Genomic DNA, 21,685 nt, shown 5'->3' with positions numbered 1-21,685 from the left:
GGTATTCTGACATATTCTAGTTTATCCTTTGTGCTTTTAAAACCTGAAGCACTCTTAATATTTCTAGTTATTTGAATAAAAAATACTCTATCCTTGTAAGAGGAAACAGAAACCATGAGGTGTTAGCTTCACATTTGTCTTTCAGAGAAGCTGTAATAAATATTTCCTAGGATGACCTATCAATCACTCTTCATTAAATCTATAGTACTATAAATAAGTGCAGAAATTATTCTGTTTTCTTTCATAGTTTCTGATCATTTTCTTATTAAATTGGTTTATACAGGACTTCCTAACAACATGAGTTATAAAAATATTATAATTTTCATTAAAAAATGTTTTTCTAGTCTCTTTTCAACAAAGACAAGAATGAGGATGATGAATAAGTAGTAATCGTAATGGTAATAGTTTTCAGTTTTGAGTAACAACCATATTGCTGTTATACAGAACTAGAATCCTCTGCTACCCTGAGCATAAGGCTGAAAATAAGACTTGAATTTTAATCCAGACTGTGCAGCTAAAATACTGAGGAGTTGTCAAAAAGTTATTTATGCCTTTTTTTTTTTTTTTCTTCCTTGCTTATGTGTGTGCTGTTAAATGATTTCGGGAAAAGAAAGACTTCTTTGCTGGCATAAGGTCCTGGAGAACAACCACTGATGAATCATACTCTGTTACTTTTCATACTGAAACATTCTACTAAATATGTGAATAATATGTTTACAATGAGTTCAAAGCAGAAGATAGAGCAGAAAATGACAAAATTAGTCATGCTAATGGTGATGTGTGCTGATTTTAAAATTGCTGTAAAAGAAGAGCAAAATGACACTGATGAAAAAGCTTTTGTTATGTCATTTTGAGTAAATTGAGATCAATGCCAGGAGAGCAAAAGGCACATTACCTGACTTCATTTCAGCAATTTCAAGCCAACAAGTAATGTTATCCATTAAGTACAGAGCTTACTGTAGTTCATGGAAAAAAGGCTTCTTTGTTTTGTTTTAAAAGTTGTTTTATTTTAAATTAGGTTTGAAATAGGCAAACAATATAAATACAGGCTTGATATGGTCTTAATTTTAAATAGTGGGTACTGTTTGGCATAGTGTTGAATGAAGAGTGTTTTGTGGCTGCTAGGAATAAAGAGGTAGAACTTATGAAAGTTAATAAGAAAGTTCAAATTTCACATGTATTAACAGAATTAAATTAACCAAGGCAATCTACAGGTGACTAAGATCTTCCTCCTTTTACAGATAATCAATTATAAAGTGATACACAAACTACAAATGTGACATCTTCCCATACTTTTTAGGTTTCAAAACTTTTTATTGAGCGTGATGTTGTGGCTGTTCTTTATTCATCTTGATAAAATAAGGAACTGCTTAGTCTTAATAAATTTCATATGTTTTAGTTTTTCTCTTTCTAGTAGCCTGATGTGGTATTCTAAGATCACAGATGAGTTTTATGGTGTGTACAGACCCATACAGACTATTTTGGGACATTAAAGGAGTTAAGATTAGATTTTTTTCCCATGTATAGGGAAAGAACTGAAATAGCCCAGCTTTTACTATCTATTCTTTAACTTCTTCAGAAAACTCAAATCCAAGTATAACAACTCTTTTCATAAATGTGCTAAATTTAGAGCATCAAAATGTTTCGTATTATGCACATCGACCCAATGCTTAGGATTAAGAAAACAGAAAAGTTGGTCAAAGCACTGTACAGCTATCACTGTCTTTTTTTTCCTAAGAGAACCCTATTCCCTTGTTATATTTTAGAAGCGCAATGATATAATTTTTTCTGTTGACTTACAAGAATATTGATATAGCTGGACTTATACTACAAATGACAACTCAAGATGTATGACTTTTGAAAAAATAATTGTTAAAATAAAGTTCCATTATTGATTTATTCCTATTGATGTTGGGATATTTTTACAAGTGTCAGCTTTGAAAACTCCTTTTTCCCACCTTTCTCAGTTTAATTACTAAATATTGGTCAAACTGAGAAGATTTAAATACTTACACTCTAAGTATTGTAGTACCTTCCTCAGAGTTATTAATGCTTAGCTGCTTTTGCTTGTATTGGTCAATAAATTTTAAAACATTTTTGAAAGACAGCTGTATGTGGAGCTAAAAGCTTTATATGTGAACACACATGTCAAGACATGTGTTCATGTCTTTTGGACTGTAAGTTATTTAGGGAAAGCTACTTGAATGCAGTGTCGATATCTTCCAAAAATTCCTGCCTATGGGACATGCAACAGAGATGAACTAGCACTTTAAGCTTAAAAACAGAAGTAACAATGGTGTATGTAGTAGTGAAGATATGACATTGCAAAACAAAGTGTACCCCCAAAAACAAAAGATATCTGATAACTATCCATTTTATTTGTTGATTCAGTTGATACCATTTTGCATTTGATTTCAGTATGTACTGAAGATATTTTAGAAAGTGACCAGAAATATATTTATATTAGAAAGTACTTAGACATTTATAATAGAAAAACTGTTCTTAATTTGATCTAATTAAGATCAAATTTGCACTACGTGCAAAAGTAGGTCTATAAGGGCATGCAAAAGTAAATCTATAACATAGATTCTAGATAACTAAAGAGAAGCAATGAGAAAAGAAGTACTTTCATAATTTTCAGTAAAGCACTTGGTATGATTACACATTAGAATTTGTTTAGTCAACTAAAATCTAGGGAGTTAGTAATGATAAAATGAATAAGGAGCTGGCTGAAAGGGAGATGATATGGGTTCAATGAAATGGGAAAATACCACTATGAGGAGTTATTATTGAAGTTTTCCAGAGACTACCTGGGAAAAAACTTTTTTAATGTTTGGAATTGGATAACAGGGAAGCCTGACACATTAAAAGGGATATGAAAATTAATGTTACAAAGTACAAGATCTTATACTTAGTCAATAGTAAGAAATTGTACTTTAAGCTGAGAAGTAATCTACTGCAAAGAGCACAGTAGAAGAAAGTTGCGTGGACCTGTCATCCAAAGGGCAACTGTGAGGAACCAGATGAGATCAGTGTGAAAATGGCAATTGCATTCTACAGGGATATTGGCAGAAATCATTCGGGAAAAGATATGGATTAGTTGACACATTGCACTTCATTATTCTAACTATTGTGTACAGTTTTCTCTCGTGTGTTTTCAAGAGGGTTGAATTCAAGCTGGATGAAATACAGTGATAACTTCAGTAATGAAAAACATGGTGGGAGGAACCAGAAGAACTTGGCTCAGTATCAGTAGGCAGGAGGAAGGGTAGTGGAGTTTGCAGAATGGCTGCAACAGCCAGGAAATTTCTCAAACCCTTTCCACCATATAACACACATTCCTCAACCAATGCAGAAATGTCTTATATTTAAATAATTAGTTTTGGTTTGGTTTACTTGTTCGAGATTTTATGTTTGGTTGGGGGTTTGTTTGTTTATTTGGGTTGTTGGGTTTGTTTTGTTTGTTTGTTGGGTTTTGTTTGGGTTTTTTTGTGGTTTTGTTTTGGGTTTTGGGGTTTTTTTGTTTTGTTTTTAAGGTGTTTTGCTTTGTTTTGTTTCATTTTGTTTCTACATTTTAAAATCTTGGATATTGTTGAGCCTCTTCAGAAAGAGTTCCTTTTTCCTGATCAGTGTTAGAGTTTGAAAATGTCTTCCCAATAGTTAACACTTATTCTGCTTTCTCCCTTTTTGCCTATTTTATAATCATCTCATTTTATGTTATTTCCAACCAGACGTTTTTACACAGCTCTCTGCTGTCTTCATCTTCTAACTACACTTCTAGCTTTTATTTAAATGTTTGGGTTGTTCGAGTTTTTTTGTTTGCATTTCTCTTCTTTGTCTGAAAGAATGTATCCAGTAACTTTTGTAATTAAGAACCAGGGATGCATGTCAGATTGATATTGCATCTGGAGGAGTTACAAACGAGCTCACTAATAAGGTACACCATAGCAGAGCATTCACACTTCTGATAATGGCAGTATAAAAGGTAATGTCTTACATAAAAAGTAATATAAATATATATATTTATATATATATAACTGCTGTGTAACCAACAATATCCACATTTACTTTTTTGCTTGGTGATGGTGTTGATAAGCAGAATTTATTTCACTTCCATTTTTTCTAAACCTTTACTCTGTCTTTACATTTAAAATTAAATTAAAAAAAATGTGTGTGACTAAACTTCAAATAATTATTATTGATCTACAAAGGCAACATGGATGCAGAGCTACGAGTTGTCCTAGTCAGGGATATCTCTCAGTGACCTGACATCACTATCTGTCAAAAAAGTATGTTGTCTCAGAACCAGGTTTTCATTTCTTTCAAGGAGGAAAGAAGAGATTGTAAACGCATTATTTAGTTCCTGGGCCTATCTTTTATGTTTCCAAAGGAATGTCATGGAGCCTGGGCTCTGAGAGAGGTGCTGCTCTGTGAACCTGAGAGTTTTTTGCACAGACCACACCCTTCCACCTCCAGCAGCAGCTGCTTCTTTCACCATGGCTGCAGACTGGTAATGGTCAGGGATTTTCAGGGAGTGACCTGTCAAAAAGCTCTGCACTAGGTACTGCCCTGTAAGCTTAGGACTTTTTGGGTTGGGTGGTGCTTTTTTTTCCCCAATAGGGAGAAAACATATACAATAGTTTTCCCCTTAGATAATAAGAAAAGCAATAATGCAACCTATATACGATATTTCCTGTGAAATAATAACTTATAAGTAATTTTATAATATATGAAGGTTTTTCACACAAATGCTGTTCAATATTTTGTGGGAAAGCAGTGATTCTGGTGCATTTATTAGAGTTTTTTTTCATAACTTGTAAGAAATATGCAACATCAGTGCATTGGCCTGTTCCAGGTAGTACAACTGTTTCTTCATTTTGCAAAATTTTGCATTTGACTGTTTTGCTACAATGTAAGCATGAGATAGCTGTTGTAATTGGCATTTAAATATATTATATTGAAAATTGAGAATTTTTAAAGAAATTCTTAGGGAATTCCTCTGGCAAAATTTGTACTATCATACATTATTATTATTATTATTATTATTATTATTATTATTATTATTGTGTTTATAATTACTATTAAAAAAGTTTTTAAAAAAGTAGTTGAACTATTAGTGTCAACAACATGATACAGTAGTCTCTTAGTTTTGATTTCAGAATATCATTTTTGCTAATGTAGTAAATTTTAAGTTTTACATTTGGTAGATGTTCTCTTTTATAGTGTTGTGCTCTAATTAAAAAATATAAACATGTCTATAATAGTGATTGGTCTTATGCATACAGGCATACCTAATAATACTATAGTTAATTAAATAAAGGCTTTGAAATCTTGTAGAATTTAAATTGTCTGTGTCAGTTTATTGTGTGAGACTTAGCAGTTTTCATAGAGGGCCCTATAACACCAGATGATTTCATGATCACTACTTCATGCCTTGAAGTATACTGAATAGTGACTTCAAAAATACAGATAATTACCCCTTTGTAAATGGAATATCAGAATACTTCTCTACCTTTTGAGATCTTTGCATAGTGAACTCAGTAAAGAGGCAAAATATGGCTTCTATTAGTTGGCTACCGGTTTTGAATCGTTCAGTAACCATACAGTTGTCTCTCAGTAAGTCTGCATGACAGTGTCACTGAAAAACCGCCTCCTGTAACATAGAAGCTGAAGTGCTTCTGAGGATGCAGTAGGTTTAAAAAACTACAGTAAATAGCAGAATAGTCAATTTAATTTGTACATATTCCTTTTCTTAGTGTAATGCATTGTGTCAGGTAATGCATCTACTTAAAAAAGGTCAGTCTCATTTGGGCATGTCTGGTGGGCACTGTCACTTCCATTTTGAGTCATAGAACAATGCTTCTAAAAGAGAAAAGAATCAGGATGGGCTCTCTCTGGATCTAAATATAAAAATATTATTTTTAATCACATTTTTTAACAATTTAGTTTGATTATTTAAAAGCAAAGCTTACTTTCCTGAGGATATTGATATGCTTTTTTAATGCTTGCACGTTAGGGGGGTATGAAGTATTGCTTTTATGAGGCTAAAAAGAACATATAGGCGATCTTAGCTTCCTTATAGATTCCTTCTTTGTTATAATGAGAGTACTAATGTCTCTCTTATATGAAAGTATTTTGGTAATTAAAAAATAATAGATACATGATGCATTTTGTAGTTTACTTGAAGAATGAAAGATAAAAGAAGTAGAGATTTTTCATGCTTTACTGGCTGAGCGGAAAAATTGCTATTTGGATGATATTCAATTCCTATATAGTTCTTTTGTCTAATATGACAAAATCCTTACAAATATAGAATTTTGATATGCTGTGTTTAGTCAGGCACATCCCAAATGACAAAGCCAACTCTCAGCTGATCAGCCTGTAACCTAAGGCAATTACACAAGAGGGAAGAGTATACAGTGTCATCAGTTTGATATGTATCACTTTTTTTTTTATCCAAGTGTCCAAATGAGTTCTGGTACATAGAAGTGAGGAGGCCTTCTGTTAATATTGGAGCTATTTAGTACATAGATGAGTGGAGAAAGACTCAAGGTCTGTACTCCTGTCACACATCTAAATTTTTTAAAGATTTTTTTTTTTAAACACTGAATAATGATGAACTGTTAGCCAACATGAAAAAAAAATAGAATGAAGTTTCTGACTACTCCACTGCTCTTGCATTAACTGTCAGATAACTTCCGGTGTCTGACTTTGGATACACCATCATGTATATTACAGTCTTACCTCTGAATTCATTTTCGTGTTAAATACTTCTTCTTACAGCATGATACTTGTCAGTCAATGTAATTGAAATGTCATGCTGACCTTTATTTGAAATCCTCTGAAATTCCTGGGGTTTTTGGAAGTTCTTTTTATTTTCATTCCATTTAAAATACTTAAATTACCCATGGTCGAAAAGTGCATGCTAATTAACTGCATGAAACTGCCTGCTAATTGATCTTACAAACAATATGTCTTTTGCAGATGTAGTTCAGCTGAGTCTGCCTGAAGATCAAAAAATAAGCACCACTGCAGCAACAGTGGGACAAAGTGCTGTCTTAAGTTGTGCCATCCAGGGAACACTGAGACCTCCCATCATCTGGAAGAGGAATAATGTCATTCTGAATAGATTAGATTTGGAAGATATCAGTGTAAGTAGCAGAAAGTTCTATTTCACAGCTTATTATCAAAATTTGTCATAAATAATAGAAAAGCTCCTTACTCCTGGGTTTCAAAGAAAAGAAATGGAAATTATATGCCTGCTAAGTTTTGTCTGGTTTTATTTTGCTTTGTATTTGAACCCTTGCTGTTAAAAGTAAAGAAAAGATGTTTCACAGACCAACCATTTAAAAGAATAAATATACCAATAAAAGCACATGAAGACCAAATTGCAGCCCAAAATACAGTCAACATTATACAGTCAGGGTTATACAGTCTTCATATATCTAGAAGAAAAGATATATTTATGAAATGAACATTTTAAGAAATGCATACAATCTGTACAAACAGATCATAATAATAACAACCGTATCTTTAAATAGGTCAGTGGAAATGTGTTTTTTCCAAAATAAATATTTCATAATAAAATTGATTCTTTTACTCATTCCTCCAAATATTCAGCAGTGTGTATGGTACCTCTCAGAGAATGAGAAAAGGGATATCAGTATAATTTATAAATCTTTTTTTTTAGTGAGGCACGTATTTGCCACCTAACTTAGCCTTGACCTCAAAATACAGAGAAAAATAGAAAATGAGAAACATGATTACATCTTCTGACAAAACTCTAAAAATAGGTTTTTGGCTGTATTTTCTGTGCTTTTGGGTATGCTTACTTGGCTTCTGCCATTTTGTATTAGCAAAGTTATAAATGTGGACAAATTGACACATTGGGAGTTGTGCGTTCTGTCTGACCTCAGCGAGCCTGAAATCCCCAGAACTGTTATATGTGTGGAATACTATCACAATCAAGTATCTAGTTTGTCTATTTTTATTTCTTTTTTTTTTTTTAATGAATATTTTATTTCTAAGGTGGCAATAGTTCTCATGCATAATCTTTGTTTTGTTTTGGTTTTTCTTAATTCTGTTACTAACCTGAGCTTCCTCACAGTGGTGCTCTGTAAAATAAGGGACAATTTCAAAGCTCATCATGCTTGAGTTGTAGCTTTAAGTCATTTGAGAGGCTCAGGATAAACCCAGCATCATCTGAAAAGTTCTCTTTTAAATAAAGGTCTACAAAATCTTACTTGAGTGCCAGAATTATGTTGGTGTGTACATTTTGTGTGCAGGTACAGTAGAAACTTTTAAGGGAGTAAAAGCTTCTAGTTGCAGGAGCGCATAATTCTGATGATGACTTTATCACTTATTTGTTAGCTTAAGAAAAATATAAACAGACTGGAATGCTTGGAATTCTTTTTAAGCAAAAATTATGTTATAGTTCAGTCCCTTAATATTAGGAACTGCTTTGTTATGATTCAAATATAGAAAGAGAAGGTCAGATCCAATATCCATGGAGTGAGGCACTAAAATTAATAGAGCTCAAATATATCTGTGTGATATTAATCTAATATCTCTTTCTAGGTAAACTACAAAAGGGAGGAACAAAGAATTAGTGGAGTTTGGATAAAAAAAGAGTGCACAGAAAGACATTGGGTTAGATTGGTCCCCAGAATTTCTTTTCTTCAAAATTTATTTTATGACTCATTGTTTCCACAGATTTGATCTCTATATATTTATTTCTAGATTTTCCTTTGATTTGTTTCTTTTTTTTTTTCCCATATTTCTTTGGTCATTTCGTATCTTTCTGAACCAGTTTATCATATATTCACTTTTTTGGTTCTTACAGTTTCCTATCTGCTTAAAGATTATTATGTGACCATAATTTAGTATGCATTCAAGCAAAGTAATAAAAATAAAACCTTGGGGAAAAGAAAAATAATTGTGCAAAAAAAAAGTGGTGTCTTATATTTCACTATAGAAAATGAATTTAATACTTAAATAAATATTGCTTCAAAGGAACAATGCAGAGTGTGCACCAATGTATGTCACTATTTAATCGCCAAAGAATGTGTTATATTTATTCAAGTAATTTTAAACATTAAAAACCCCTGAGTCCTTGTATAATTTAAGATGTCCCCAGAGGCTTTACTATGGCTATATTATAAACTACAATGATATTTGCCTAACCTGGGAATTCTTAATTTACTCAGTTATACAAGAACCATGCCTGTGCAATAGTACATTTTGTGAAAAAAAACCAAAACAAATACTGACCTGGGAAGATAGATAGTTTGGGTTTGGGGTATTTTCTTTAACAAAATGCATCAAAGATCAACATAACTGGAAGTCAGCACAAATATATGAAACTAGTCAGACTAAGCAGTAGTGACAATGTGATTTTGTAAATCATAGCAAGTGCTCATACTTATAAATTAAGTTTTTTCACTATCCAGTTCCCAATATGAAGTAAGCTATTTGCTTCAAGGAGGGGCAAACTCAGAGCAATGTAATGTCCTACTGTTTTGCCAAATGGAAAAATGCAACACGAAGGAGGAAAGGAGTCCAAATCTAAACTGAAATTGATAGATGAATTTCTATTTATTTCTTTTTTTAGTATCCTACTCCTCTACTGAAAGTATACATGATATATCTCTAAAGCTGTCAACTGTGGAGTGGCTAAGAGTGAGTCTTAATGAGTAGTGTTTTATACAGTCTAAAATAACTTAAAGAAATATGAGGAAATACTGTTTCACTTTCAAAGGATGACAATAAGTAGTGTATTTTAAAATTTTCTGTTACGTGTGTAGTCAGATACTAATAATGTAACTGTTAATATTCAGTTGATAATTTTAAAAGTTCTTAGTACTCCTCAACTCTTCTTGTGGTACTTATCAGTAGCAAGTTGCAATACTTCCAAAAATAGTGATCTTTCTTTTACTGAAAGTAAAGGGAGTTAGGAATAATGAGCATCCATCTGAGAGAAATTATGAAAAATTATATGCCTCTGCAAGTTTTACTTTACTTAAATTGTAATATGATTGGTCTGTGACTCACTACAGAATTGATATCACGGGACATTTTGCTGATATTTTAGGGCACATATAAAAAGGCTTTTTTTTTCCTTGCTGTTATCCTGTATCTTAAATTTAATATTTGTCTTTCCACTTACCTCTTGGAATATGTTTTAGCCAACCTATTATTAGAGAAAACAATTCCAATGTATGAAAAATAGCAGATATATTTCCCAAATGCAATACATACTACTTTTTTAATGTTAATTTATTCACTTTTTAAAGTTTTCATTTCTTATTTTACTTTATTGTTTTTCAGATATTTTCTTCCTGTTTTGCCTTCAGGTTATTCCCTGTACATGTGAGCAATACACTTCCTTACAAGATCTCAGTCCTTTGTTCTTACATGTATTCAAGATCTACTGAGATGATTTGTCCATGTGTAAAGTGTGACAGTAACTTCAAAAGAGTGTAGTTCAACTTTTCCTTTTGATAAAAACCTATGGCATCTTTCTTCAGCTAACCTTCACGGAAAGCACGTAATATTTCTAGTTTGGGGTTCTTGAACTTATGTCTAGGTTATATTTTTCTCAAAACTTCTCATTTGTTCATCTCATTAATTTCCACATTATGACTGTCACTTGTTTTGGTCTCATTCAGCAACTGGCATTCTCTTCTTGACATATTTCCCCTTTGCCCGTCAAGAAAAAACACAACCCCAAAACATCATAATGGAGAATGTCATTAAAAGCTAATGTTCTCTAAAGAACATGATAGCTTATATTCTGTAGAGTTCTGCTCAGCAATTGATTACAGAAAGGTTTCCAGATTGTCCAAAACACTGTATGTTTTCTAGAAAGGATTCCTGACGTCTGACCTCTTCCTTCCAATTTCTCATCCTTTATTCCTCCTTTTTTTATTCTTAAGAAAAATCTCAGGAGAAGCTCATGAATTATTCCCTTCCACATTGTCTTCTCCCATGGGAGGCTATGGGCCTACATACAAGCTTCTCTTTGTGAATGGTTAAATTGTTCTTAGTACAACACAGTTATGACTTTAGAGCAATGGTCAGAAATATAAATGCCCTGTCTGCCAAGAATTTGAGAGAGTGTGTGTGTTTGTACTTCTGATAAAATCCCAAGTGAACCATAAATGTCAGGGAAATATTCCTCAATCTTTTTTATCTGCTCTCCAAAAATAACAACTCTTAAAAGTAAAAAACTAAAAAAACTAAAAAAAATAAATAAATTATTAGGATATAAACTAGAGGACTTAAATTTAAAGAAAGTGAAGATTAATAATCAAAACAGAATAGTGTCATAGTTCTGTCCAGGACAGGGGCTGTTTTTGCAGTAGCCAGATGGAGACATGTCTAGTACCTGGAAGTAATTCTGTGCCACCTCATGTCGTTTTCTGGTGATGAGGAAAGGGTTCCCTTCCAGGTCAGGTAGCCTAGGGGAGAGGGGGGTGGGCGAGCAATGACGTGTGTGAATCACTTGCCTCTTTTTTCTTGTACAATCTGTCATTAGTATTGTTGCTGTTACTGTTCATTCTCTTATTTCATTGCTATTTCCAGTAAATTGTTCTTATCTCAACCTCTGATCTTTACCTTTTGTGCCTCCAATTCTCCTCTCCAGCCCACCACAGGGGCAGGAGGGTGAGTAATTGAGCAACACATGGATTGGAGGGTTTCAGTGGGAACACTAAATTGTGGAATACCATTCCTAAACCATGACAAATAGATATTCAAAATTCGTGTAAACCAATTTCTTTATTTACGAGTGTGCTAAAAGAGGGAATGCCTGCTTGCAGGGATTAGTTAATGCACTGACTTTCTGATTTGCTGCAGCAAACTCTGCATGCTCTTGCTTCATTCCTTAGGAGCTTTACCTCCTCTCCCAATGACCCTCTTACCCTGCAGAGTCTTTGATGGGGGTCTCTCACCCTAATGTAAGGAAAAGTGTAGGAGTCCTATGACATGAAGGGAGAACCAGAACCTCAGAGGTGATGCTCCCACTTTTTGGAAGACAGTAACTCGTAGTCCAACAATGAAGAAATCAAACTGTTCAGTCATAGTACCATAGTCAAAAAGCTAGCAATCTTGTTCAATACAAAATCTGGGTCCTGACCAGTTTATTTTGAGCTTTTATTAGTAAATTGCAGTGCAGCAATTGCAGTGTCGGATCTTCTATGTGGTCTAGCAATATTCATTCGGAGGGTCACAGTCAGGATATATGAAGTTGACTTTAAAAGCCTACTTGCAGGTTTTCCTTATATATTATGCTTATGACACCTCTGAAACATATCTGTTACATATTTCTCATATATTTTCTACTGTTTTTTTTCTTATGAGGTAGTTTGGTTTGTTTAACAGTGACTCATCAAAGTCAGCACATTTCTATTTTTACCTGTATTGAATTGTCCTTTATCTTTTACACAGTTTTTCTTTTAAGTAGGATGTATAATTACCTTTTCTATTGAATGGGTCAAATACTGGTTTTGTTTTGGTTTTTCTTTCTATTCCACCTTAGAAGTAAAGTGAAAATAATTATTGTCAAAAATGCCAATCAGCTTTATCAAATACCTAATGTTTTTTTGTTTACTTATAGTTAAGTCAAAAGTTTTGACCACTAGTGCAACCATCTCATTCAGTCCCCTTCCATCCTTCTTTTTTCTCTTCCTTTTTTTTTTGAATCTGATTTTGAGTCCTAATTAATTCTTTAGTGCTGGGATAAATCACATGTATGACTTGCAAGATATGGTATGTTTTATTTTGAATATTGTGGCTATTTTAATATTTATTTTAGTGATGGTATGATGAATGCTACTTTGGACTTTACATCGTGTTTTCATGACACTGTAAAGGCACATATAAACCGGGTACCAAAGCTGATCTGTAGGCTTCTGGGTTAATGAAGTACTGTGAAAAAGATTGGGATGAGATTTCATTCACAAAGTATCAATTCCCATTAAAATAATATGGATATGCCAGTTCTATAAATCTAGCCTAATTGAAGTTATAATACTTCAGAACTTTATGATAAGCTTATTATGTACATTTTTTTATGGTGGGGACTATTTTAACTTTGAGCCAGCTGATGATTCTCTTTATGAAGAAATGTTAAGATCCTCATAGACTTTCTCTTCTCTTGTGCTCAGTCAGTGCACTTCATTTTATCTTTATTACAAATGAAAGTGTTTGCTTCAGAGGTGAACAGAGTCATATTCTGTGGGCCATCATCTCCTCTCATGCTTTCAGCAGTGTAACTGAGATCAGGATCTGGTCATTTTTCTGTTACAGAGTGGGGCAAAGTAATTGTTTCTTGCAGAGCGGAGTCCCTTGTCTTGCACTACTCATAATTTTACATTCTAGAGCTGTTTCTACTGTTAATATCCAAAATAGCTGAATCCATTAGTATTTTCCTTTGCTTTTCTGCATTTCAAGACAAAAGTCCTTGTGACAGTGAAAGGTGATGATATAACATGTAAATCCATTTCCCCTTACCATGAAGAAATCCTTGAAAATAACTGCAGGCAAGCCATATTAAACAACCTCGAAGACAGTGTTATACATTTCTGTCATTTACAGACAGAAATTATTAATAAAATGAGAAAGGGACACCGTGGATTTCTGAATTACTTGATTCTTCCAAACAAATTTCTTAACACAACACATTGAACACATTGTTAGAAGAGTAGCTGAAATGATAAATCTATACTCTTAGATGTTTAAGAGGACCTTCTGTGGGAGCTTAAATATATAAATACCAAAGATATTCAAAATATTGTTATCCTTGTTCTTCATAGATATATCTTGTAAAATGCAGTTGCTTCCATAATACATCAGTGATACTTTAATTTCTATTTTATTACTGTTGGCATTGTACAACATGGTTATATCCCCCCCCGCCTATTCTAAGTCTTGTATAGTAAATACTGTTTAGCACATTCTGTAGAAACATGTAACTATTTTAAAGTACAGGGATAGCAATTTAATTTATGTTAATGTTTTCCTTTCAGCAAGCTTTTAGATGCATCATGATTTTTCTACCATATTATTCATTCAAATGCTGTTTCTTATTGTCCTGCTATAGTAACTCCTACTCTTTTTTTTTATTCAAAGAAAACAGAAATTTTATCACACCTACCTTTTTTTCATTTTTGCCTATCTTCCCTGCATTTTAAAATTAATGGAAAGCTGTTTAATATTCTGTGTTATAAGCTGACTTCAAAATTTTCATAAGCATCACTTTTTCATCCCCATAGCATCTTTCTTCCTCAACTCTTTCTTTTCATTTCAAATTCAGTTTTCTCTGTTCTTTTCTGTATATGTATATATAGGGATGCAGGTTTTGTCTACAATCAATATTTCTGTTACTAGCAAATTCAGTTTGGGCTATTAATTTCTGATTAGTTCATGAAAAAATTGCAGTTTGATTTTTATGTAAAGTTATAGACTACTCTCACTTTTTCTGCTGTATACATTCTATCAGCTGGGTGAAACCCAGAATAATTTCTGAATAATTTTATTACTAGTTACATATTTATTTCTGCAACTTGTCCAGGTCATTTTGTAGCACTTTTTCTATCCTATTAGATTTAATACTTTTCACAGCTTTGGTAAGAAATATCTGAAGGGGTTTTTTAGTACAATAGTACAAAAAAAAGATTACCAAGCTTTTCAGGTTATTTTTTTAGAAAAGAAGTCTCAAAAGAGCAACATGTATTAGGCTACAGCTAGCAGTAAAGGTCATTCCTTCTTAAAAGCATGAGAAAGATGCTTTGTTAATAATGGCCTCCTGTGGTTCACAGCCCTGACTTTGGAATCATTTCTGTAGTACATTAAATAGGAGGGCCATATCACCAGTAATAAAAGTGCTTTGATATCTAGGAGTCTGTTTCATTGAACAGAGAGACACAATGGTTTGTTATAACAAAATTGTCCTACCCTAAGGAAAAAAGGATCAATGAATCTGCATTCTTAATGTACTTTTGCGGATACAATGAGATAGAAGTGACTGGATTTTTTGACAGTTACGCAAAAGTACTTACTAAATATCTTTTGGGTTTGCTGGTGGTTAAAGTTTTTCCTCTAGAGCTTTCCAAGGGAAATACATTAATGTTTTCAAATAATAAGTCTTGGCATATAGATACTTAATTGAAATATTGAAGAAGAAAAAGAATATTTTTTTTAATTGAAAATAAACTTCAGAGTACCTTAATAATAGAACATGTTCTTATCCACTCTCATCTTAAGTATGTTATCTTGTCTGGTTTAAATCAGATTTATGAGTCCATTTACTCTTAAGAATTTTCATAAGAACAATTTTTATGCATTTAATTTCAAATAGTCCTGTTAATTGAGAGGAGGCTATGTCTTCCTTTGTAGCGTTTTTGCTCCTTCCAGGCAAATGTCTCTCTTTACAGACCTATTTATGTTAATGAGAAATCAAATAGAATTGCCATATTATGACATGGTAAACTATCAATGCCATACCACTTTTTTCTACGAGTTATTTTTAATTTTGTGCAGCAATTTGGTAAATGTTAGAAACTCTGTGAAGTTCCTGCTATTGTCATCTATAGTTAATGAAAGATGACTGAAATCCTGTTTTGTCTTTATATTTTTGACATTATATACATTAGTTTTAACATCAGACAAGAAATCAAGTAATGTAAAAAGGCTTTGAATTTTAACCTGTGAAAGTTAAAAAATTAACATTTTAAATTATAGCAAAAGGGAGGCAAATCAAAAAGCCTATTATTTTTATCTCCCATCTCCCTCTCTATTAATAAAGATCTTATTTCTGACATGGATTCTATGATCACAGAGTTGGCAACAGTTAATGATAGTTATAATTGGAGTAAAAGATAATTGAAACCAAGGTTAGCTAAAGAGATCAGCAATAGAAAAAGAAGCTCTGTACGTTTCAGTCTTGCAAAGTAAGACTGTGCTGCATATAAGAAAAAAATATGTGATGGTATTTCAGTAATACAGTTACATATGGTGACAGTAGCATAGAAGCTTTCCAATGAATAGTGCTGTCCCATTGTTTAAAATAATGACATAGAGCAAAGTGAAAAGAGAAGATTTAGTGTATATAGCTTCCTAGTTCATAAAGTACTTGTATTTCTAAAGAAATTTTGGGTCTATTACAAAAAGCAGTACTTAGAAAACCAAAAATTAATTACAGTAGACAAACATAAACAATAATGGTGTTCTGAGTAGTAAAATTATTTTGGTGTATCTTGTAGAAAGTTGAAGTATGTTAACAAAGTGTTAGCTGTTGTTGCAATGGAAGAGAATTGCTTACTGTGATTGACAGAGCAGTTGTAAAATTGAAGCAATGTATCACAGAAGAGAGAACCTGTTACTCAGTTCAAAGAGCACAGGAATATGGTTGTGACTCAGTGTGGTACTCTCATTTGCATACAAATCTTATATATAAGTGTTTTGTTTAACTGGAGTTTATGGTCTTATTTTTAACTGGGCAACTGAAAGTACTTATGTTTTTTTTTTTAATGTTCTAATGCATAAGAAACACATACACCTCAATTAGGCATTTTGCTCTTAAGTAGTACACAGTTTATACTGCAAGTAACAGGATATGGTTAAAATTATATGTATAACAAATGTGAGTGTTTAATAAGAACAAAGTTTTAAACATCAATAAGATTTATGTACTTTGTTAATAACAGCAAGAAAATATTTATGATCACTATTCACAATCCCTTTAGGAAATGGGGAATTTCCAACCTCACTTTCTGTGACTTGAACACAGACTAGATCAAAAACAAATATCTCATTAGTCATAATGTGTAGAAAATAATGGGATATTTTTAGTTCAGCATTATGGTATTATCTTTGTGCGTGAGCAGCTATCAAAATATATGATACCTGTAGGCTTATCACAACATCTTGGCTTCACATTAGTAAAAGGACAGAAGTTATACTTGGTACAGCTCTAGAAAATCTGTTTGTCAGTGCCACTGTATGCAGAATTTTATTTTTTTTTTTCTATACAATTTTCTGAACGCTGTAATTTGTCTTGTTTTATACCAGGATGTTCTTGCAGTGGCTTACAGTTTACCTGACCAGAAACTATAACCAGGGAATACAAAGACTATCACTAAAAAGTATCATCACAATTCATTTCTGTAGGAAGGCTAAATAAAGCTAAACAAACAACCCCCCCCAACCAATCAACAACCAAGCAAAACCCGAAAAACCTGAGCAAAACCAAAAGTAGTTTCCGTGGTTACAGTGAAAGGTGGCTGTGAATGACCCTGAGGTGTCTTTTCTATCATTGATATCTTGCCTAGTAAAGCTGTCTTGTGATAAAAGATTAGACTGATGGACATGGAATGTTGTATTAGTGGTTTGAGCAAAGGCAGTGTGTATGTTTCACTTAGATAACTAAGATTAAATAAGTGTAAATTATCTCACCTTTCACTTTTTTATTAGTGTAAATTCAACATTTGCTTGTAGTACTCCTGCTCATACTGAGTGCTTAGTTCAGGTTGACTGGGATTTTCTGTTTGTTTAAAAGGCTCTAAGAAAAATATTTTAGAAGTATTGAGTGTGTCAATCTGACTAGACCCTTGTTAAGTGAAGCTGTTGTGCTGGCATTCAGACAGCCAATGTTTTGATTTTATAAACAAAGAGAAGAAGATGGTAATAAATGGATGTCAATCACTTTGTTGTATGCAATCAGGTGTATACTTCAAAAAGTCTTTCATATAGGAATTCTATTGAAAACCTTTCTAAGCATGTATGTCCCCATTTCTTGCATAACATATTTGATAACAAACTGACACAAGTGGCACTGTATTAACAATTCAAGTAATATATGACTGGCCCTCTTTTCTCTCTACTGTTGTTGGTAGATCATACATTAATGTTGCATTTGAGATATCAACTTAAAGAAAACTATTCAAATCACAATAGGATTTTGTCCCTCTTGGTACTTTAAGAACGAGCTAAAGCGAATCATTCTGGTTTTTATATCAGCTTTGAAGGTACTAGGTTTATTTTTTCTTTTTTTCCTTTTTTCTTCTTTTTTTCCCCTTATCTCCTCTTTAGTTACCACACAGTAGGAGATTCCCAACTAGTCTCTATGTTTTTGGTTTAGGTAGTTTTGTCTGCAAGATATTTGGAAGTTGTATGTGTTTGAAAAGGTATTTTGTGGCCCATTGAGTTTATCACATGTATGAAAGGGATTTTGTGATAAACCAAAATTTACCCCACAAGACTTTTACAGATTGTATAAAGCTTGAAGACACTCTACCTGCCTGTCTGTCTCACTCCTGGATAGTTCAGAAATACATGAGATGGACTGGATGAAAATTTTTGTAATACAGAAGTCTAAGGGTTGTTGTTTTGGTGTTTGGGGTTTTTTTTAATTTTTTTGTGGATTCTCTTGAGTTTGTGAAGAAATATCTGGAGAAATTTCTATGAAATAAAATGAAATATGTTTCTATGAAATAAAATAGGTTCTTTTAGTGTAAGGTGAGTGCAGTTCAGGAAAGAAAGATATGAATTATTGTTAAATAATAAAAAGGGGTTCGCAATCATGAAACTAAAACTGAAATCCAGTATTTTATGCAATAGGAAGATCAAAAACTTCAATAAACTTTATAAATTTAAAACTAAAGTGTTTGCATCTAAGTATTTGAAAACAGATTAAATCTTACAGTGTAATTATGAAAAGCCGATATTTTTAGAATCAGGAAAGTTAGGAAAATTCAGTGATTTCTTTGCACTAATCCTACAAATATAATGTCTTTAAAGAAAGAAAGTAGAAATAGAGTTGCTCTTGCTTAGCTCATTCCACAAATCTGATCCTAAATTGAGACCTGAAGCATACATTTTGTCAGCACTGCTTCTTTGGGGCCTCCTGGCACTTAGATACACTTTGGAATGTGATCCAAGTAAACCGGACAGTGGAAAGCTAGTTTCTCTTTGAAGAACCAGCTTGGAGTGTAATAATCTACAATTAAAACTGATTTAAAGAAAAAATACAGTTCGGGGAAATTATGATAAACTGTGGTAACTGGGTAGTTATAAATTCACGTCACTGATTATGAGGTGAACTCGAAAAATATATGAGACATTAATGTCAGATACTTTATCCAATTAAATATGCTATACAACAATTTGTTTTGTTAGTAAGGAGTAAAAGTTGAATGGTATATGAATGATTCTGAAGATTTCTGTGTAACATGAAGCAATAAAAAAGACAGCTGTATCAGAGCATGCTGAAATTTTCATTTAACATAAGTTGCATCTACTCAGTTGGAGATTTTGAATGTCTAAATAAATTAGCAGTCATTATTGCAGATTCATAGCAAGATAGCATAAAGTTACAGAGTTTTTTGGGAAGTAAAAGGTTAGTGATGTTTTATGACTACCCTCAAGAGCTCTAGTACTTCGGCAAAACTGTCACTTGTGTCTAGTGACTCCCATAAACAAGAAAAAAATCCTAATTCTCTTTACACATCTACATATAAAATGAAGTCATTATTCTCACTGATGATCCAGTAGTAAAGGGTTTTATGGCAATTTTCTGTGTCATCCCTCTTCAGATTCTTAGGAAGCTTGTAACATTATTAGATTTCAAAACAGCAAAACCGTGTTTTAATCAACTGACGTTTTTTGAGAAGCGCAAATGAGTTTCATGTTTTCTGTAGAAAAATGGATGTTACCATTTATTAGCTGTTACTATTTCCTCAGGAATTGAAACTGCAGTCCTTACTGTATACAAGAGAATAAAGGGAAAATCGTACATCTCTAACAAATTATTTAAACAGGTGCAGTGTTATTCTATTCATTTATAGTTAGAGAAATAATCTTTTTCTGAGATTTGCTGAATACAAACAAATCCTGCTCAATTCAACCAATGGTCTGGGCTCATCTATTATTTCAGGAAGAGAGAATAGAGGATGATCTCTGCGTTGACCATTTTTAATAGAATCTTGGGAAAGTATGCACAGAGACTTTCTCAACATTGGAGATTTAGTTAAATGTTCTGAATTGCTCACCAGATGATCACCTTTTTACCCAGGAGCAGTAGAGTAATGCTACTAAAGCTATTTTGCTTTAGTAAAGCTATTGTGATGAAAAACAACCCTTTGTAAAATTCACTCATTATTTGGTTTTTTTCTTTACATTGTCCCCAGTGTCAAGAAACAGAGGGACCAATTAAATGCCTAGAATGTCTAATTGTAACTAGGAAGTTTCTTTCCATGGTCAGCAGAGAGAGGTAGGTGGTAACTAAAGCAGGGAGCAATGATGGAACCACTGAACTGTCCTATGGAAGGATTTTGCTACCTTTAGCTTTCTCAACTAACTGCAAAAGAAACTTAAAAAGATTAATTTCCCTTGACTAAAGCTAGCCTGCATTAATAGCCATGAACTGTTGTCTGGTGTTACATCCTTCAGAACAGAGCTTCCTTTAAGATCCTTTCACTTTCCGCTGTAGATACTATAGCTGTTTTAGACTGTGCATTTTCTTTTCTTAGATTTCGACTTGATTTATAATTTTCTGTAAGGCTGGTTCTTCAACTAAGTGGATTTACACTAGATTCATGATTTGTTCTTATTGCAGCTTTGAAATATGAAACTGAGAGAAGGTATGCAAAATTTGTGCTTATGAAATTCAGGGTTTGTTTTCTTAAGATAGAAACAAAACTAAAAGAACCTCTTGGATTTGTGCCAAATGCAATTATTTTCAGACTTCATTGTGGAATTTAATTTCTTTCTGACAGGCACTAACAAACTGCAGAGTTGCATTGCTTTGCCAATGTGAACAGAGAAACTGATTACTTGGAAAATAGAAGTTGTAACATTGACATTAGCATGAAAAACCTGAGCTGAGTTTATCTGGCAAACCATGCATACATAAATAATTATTTTAAAAAATGTTTTCAGTTAACCCTCAAAAGGTTATCTACTCTCTGTGTCCTTGTAACAAGGGAAGTTAAAGATACCGAAAAATATATAAAATATTAACAAGAATGTGACGTTAGTATTACTGGTACTCCTATGAGTTGATTGAAATCAAATGCAGAAAGCTTGGAGGGAGGTGTAAGAAATAAAGGGAACTGTGGTATACTGGCTTTGTTTTATAAGCAAACAACCATTTTTTCAAAAATATCTGGTTGTCTGCAATTATTGATGCAGCTTTCCCTCAGCAAACCAACGCAAAATTTTAATCCTTAGCTTCAAGTTTTTTAACTACTCAGTTCAGAGGCAGATAATGGGTTTTTTTGCCTTTTCCCATAAAAAAATTAAGACTTCCCTTTAAAAAGGATGTAAACACCCACACTCAAAGTGTGTTATCATTATCATTGAACTAGTATTAACTATCAGTAAAAAGGAGTCCAAACAATATAATTTTTTTCTTTTTTGCAGATTTGTCAAAGACTGCAAATAGAAATACAGGCCATATGAAATCTAAGAGCTATGAATTCAAAATATGGGGTGCTTGCTAATTCCATTTATTAAGGCTCCAGTAAGCTTTTTTTTTTTTGTTTCAGTATAATGCAAGTAATAATTCACATCTCCAGTTCACATAGTCTGTATTATTTCCTTATTGTTTTTGTTTTTCTTTTTTATTTCATTCTTCATAATGTGGAGTTTTGGAGTTAAAAGTAATATTTTGAAGTTCTTTAGAATT

At 32.8% G+C, this 21,685-nt stretch overlaps 1 protein-coding gene across 5 annotated transcripts in view; it reads left to right on the top strand.

Annotated features, from left to right (window-relative positions):
- FSTL5 (follistatin like 5) overlaps nt 1-21,685 on the top strand; it is a 295,874-nt gene that overhangs the window by 196,469 nt on the left and 77,720 nt on the right. For all 5 annotated transcript variants that reach the window (XM_064652364.1, XM_064652368.1, XM_064652367.1 and 2 more), the window contains one exon: nt 6,985-7,151. In XM_064652364.1, the coding sequence (XP_064508434.1) occupies nt 6,985-7,151 (167 nt within the window). The remainder of the gene's footprint in view (nt 1-6,984; nt 7,152-21,685) is intronic.

This window comes from Pseudopipra pipra, chromosome 4 (assembly GCF_036250125.1).
Source record: "Pseudopipra pipra isolate bDixPip1 chromosome 4, bDixPip1.hap1, whole genome shotgun sequence".
In the NCBI taxonomy this organism is placed as follows: Eukaryota; Metazoa; Chordata; class Aves; order Passeriformes; family Pipridae; genus Pseudopipra; species Pseudopipra pipra.
This window is presented reverse-complemented; position numbering and strand designations above follow the sequence as displayed.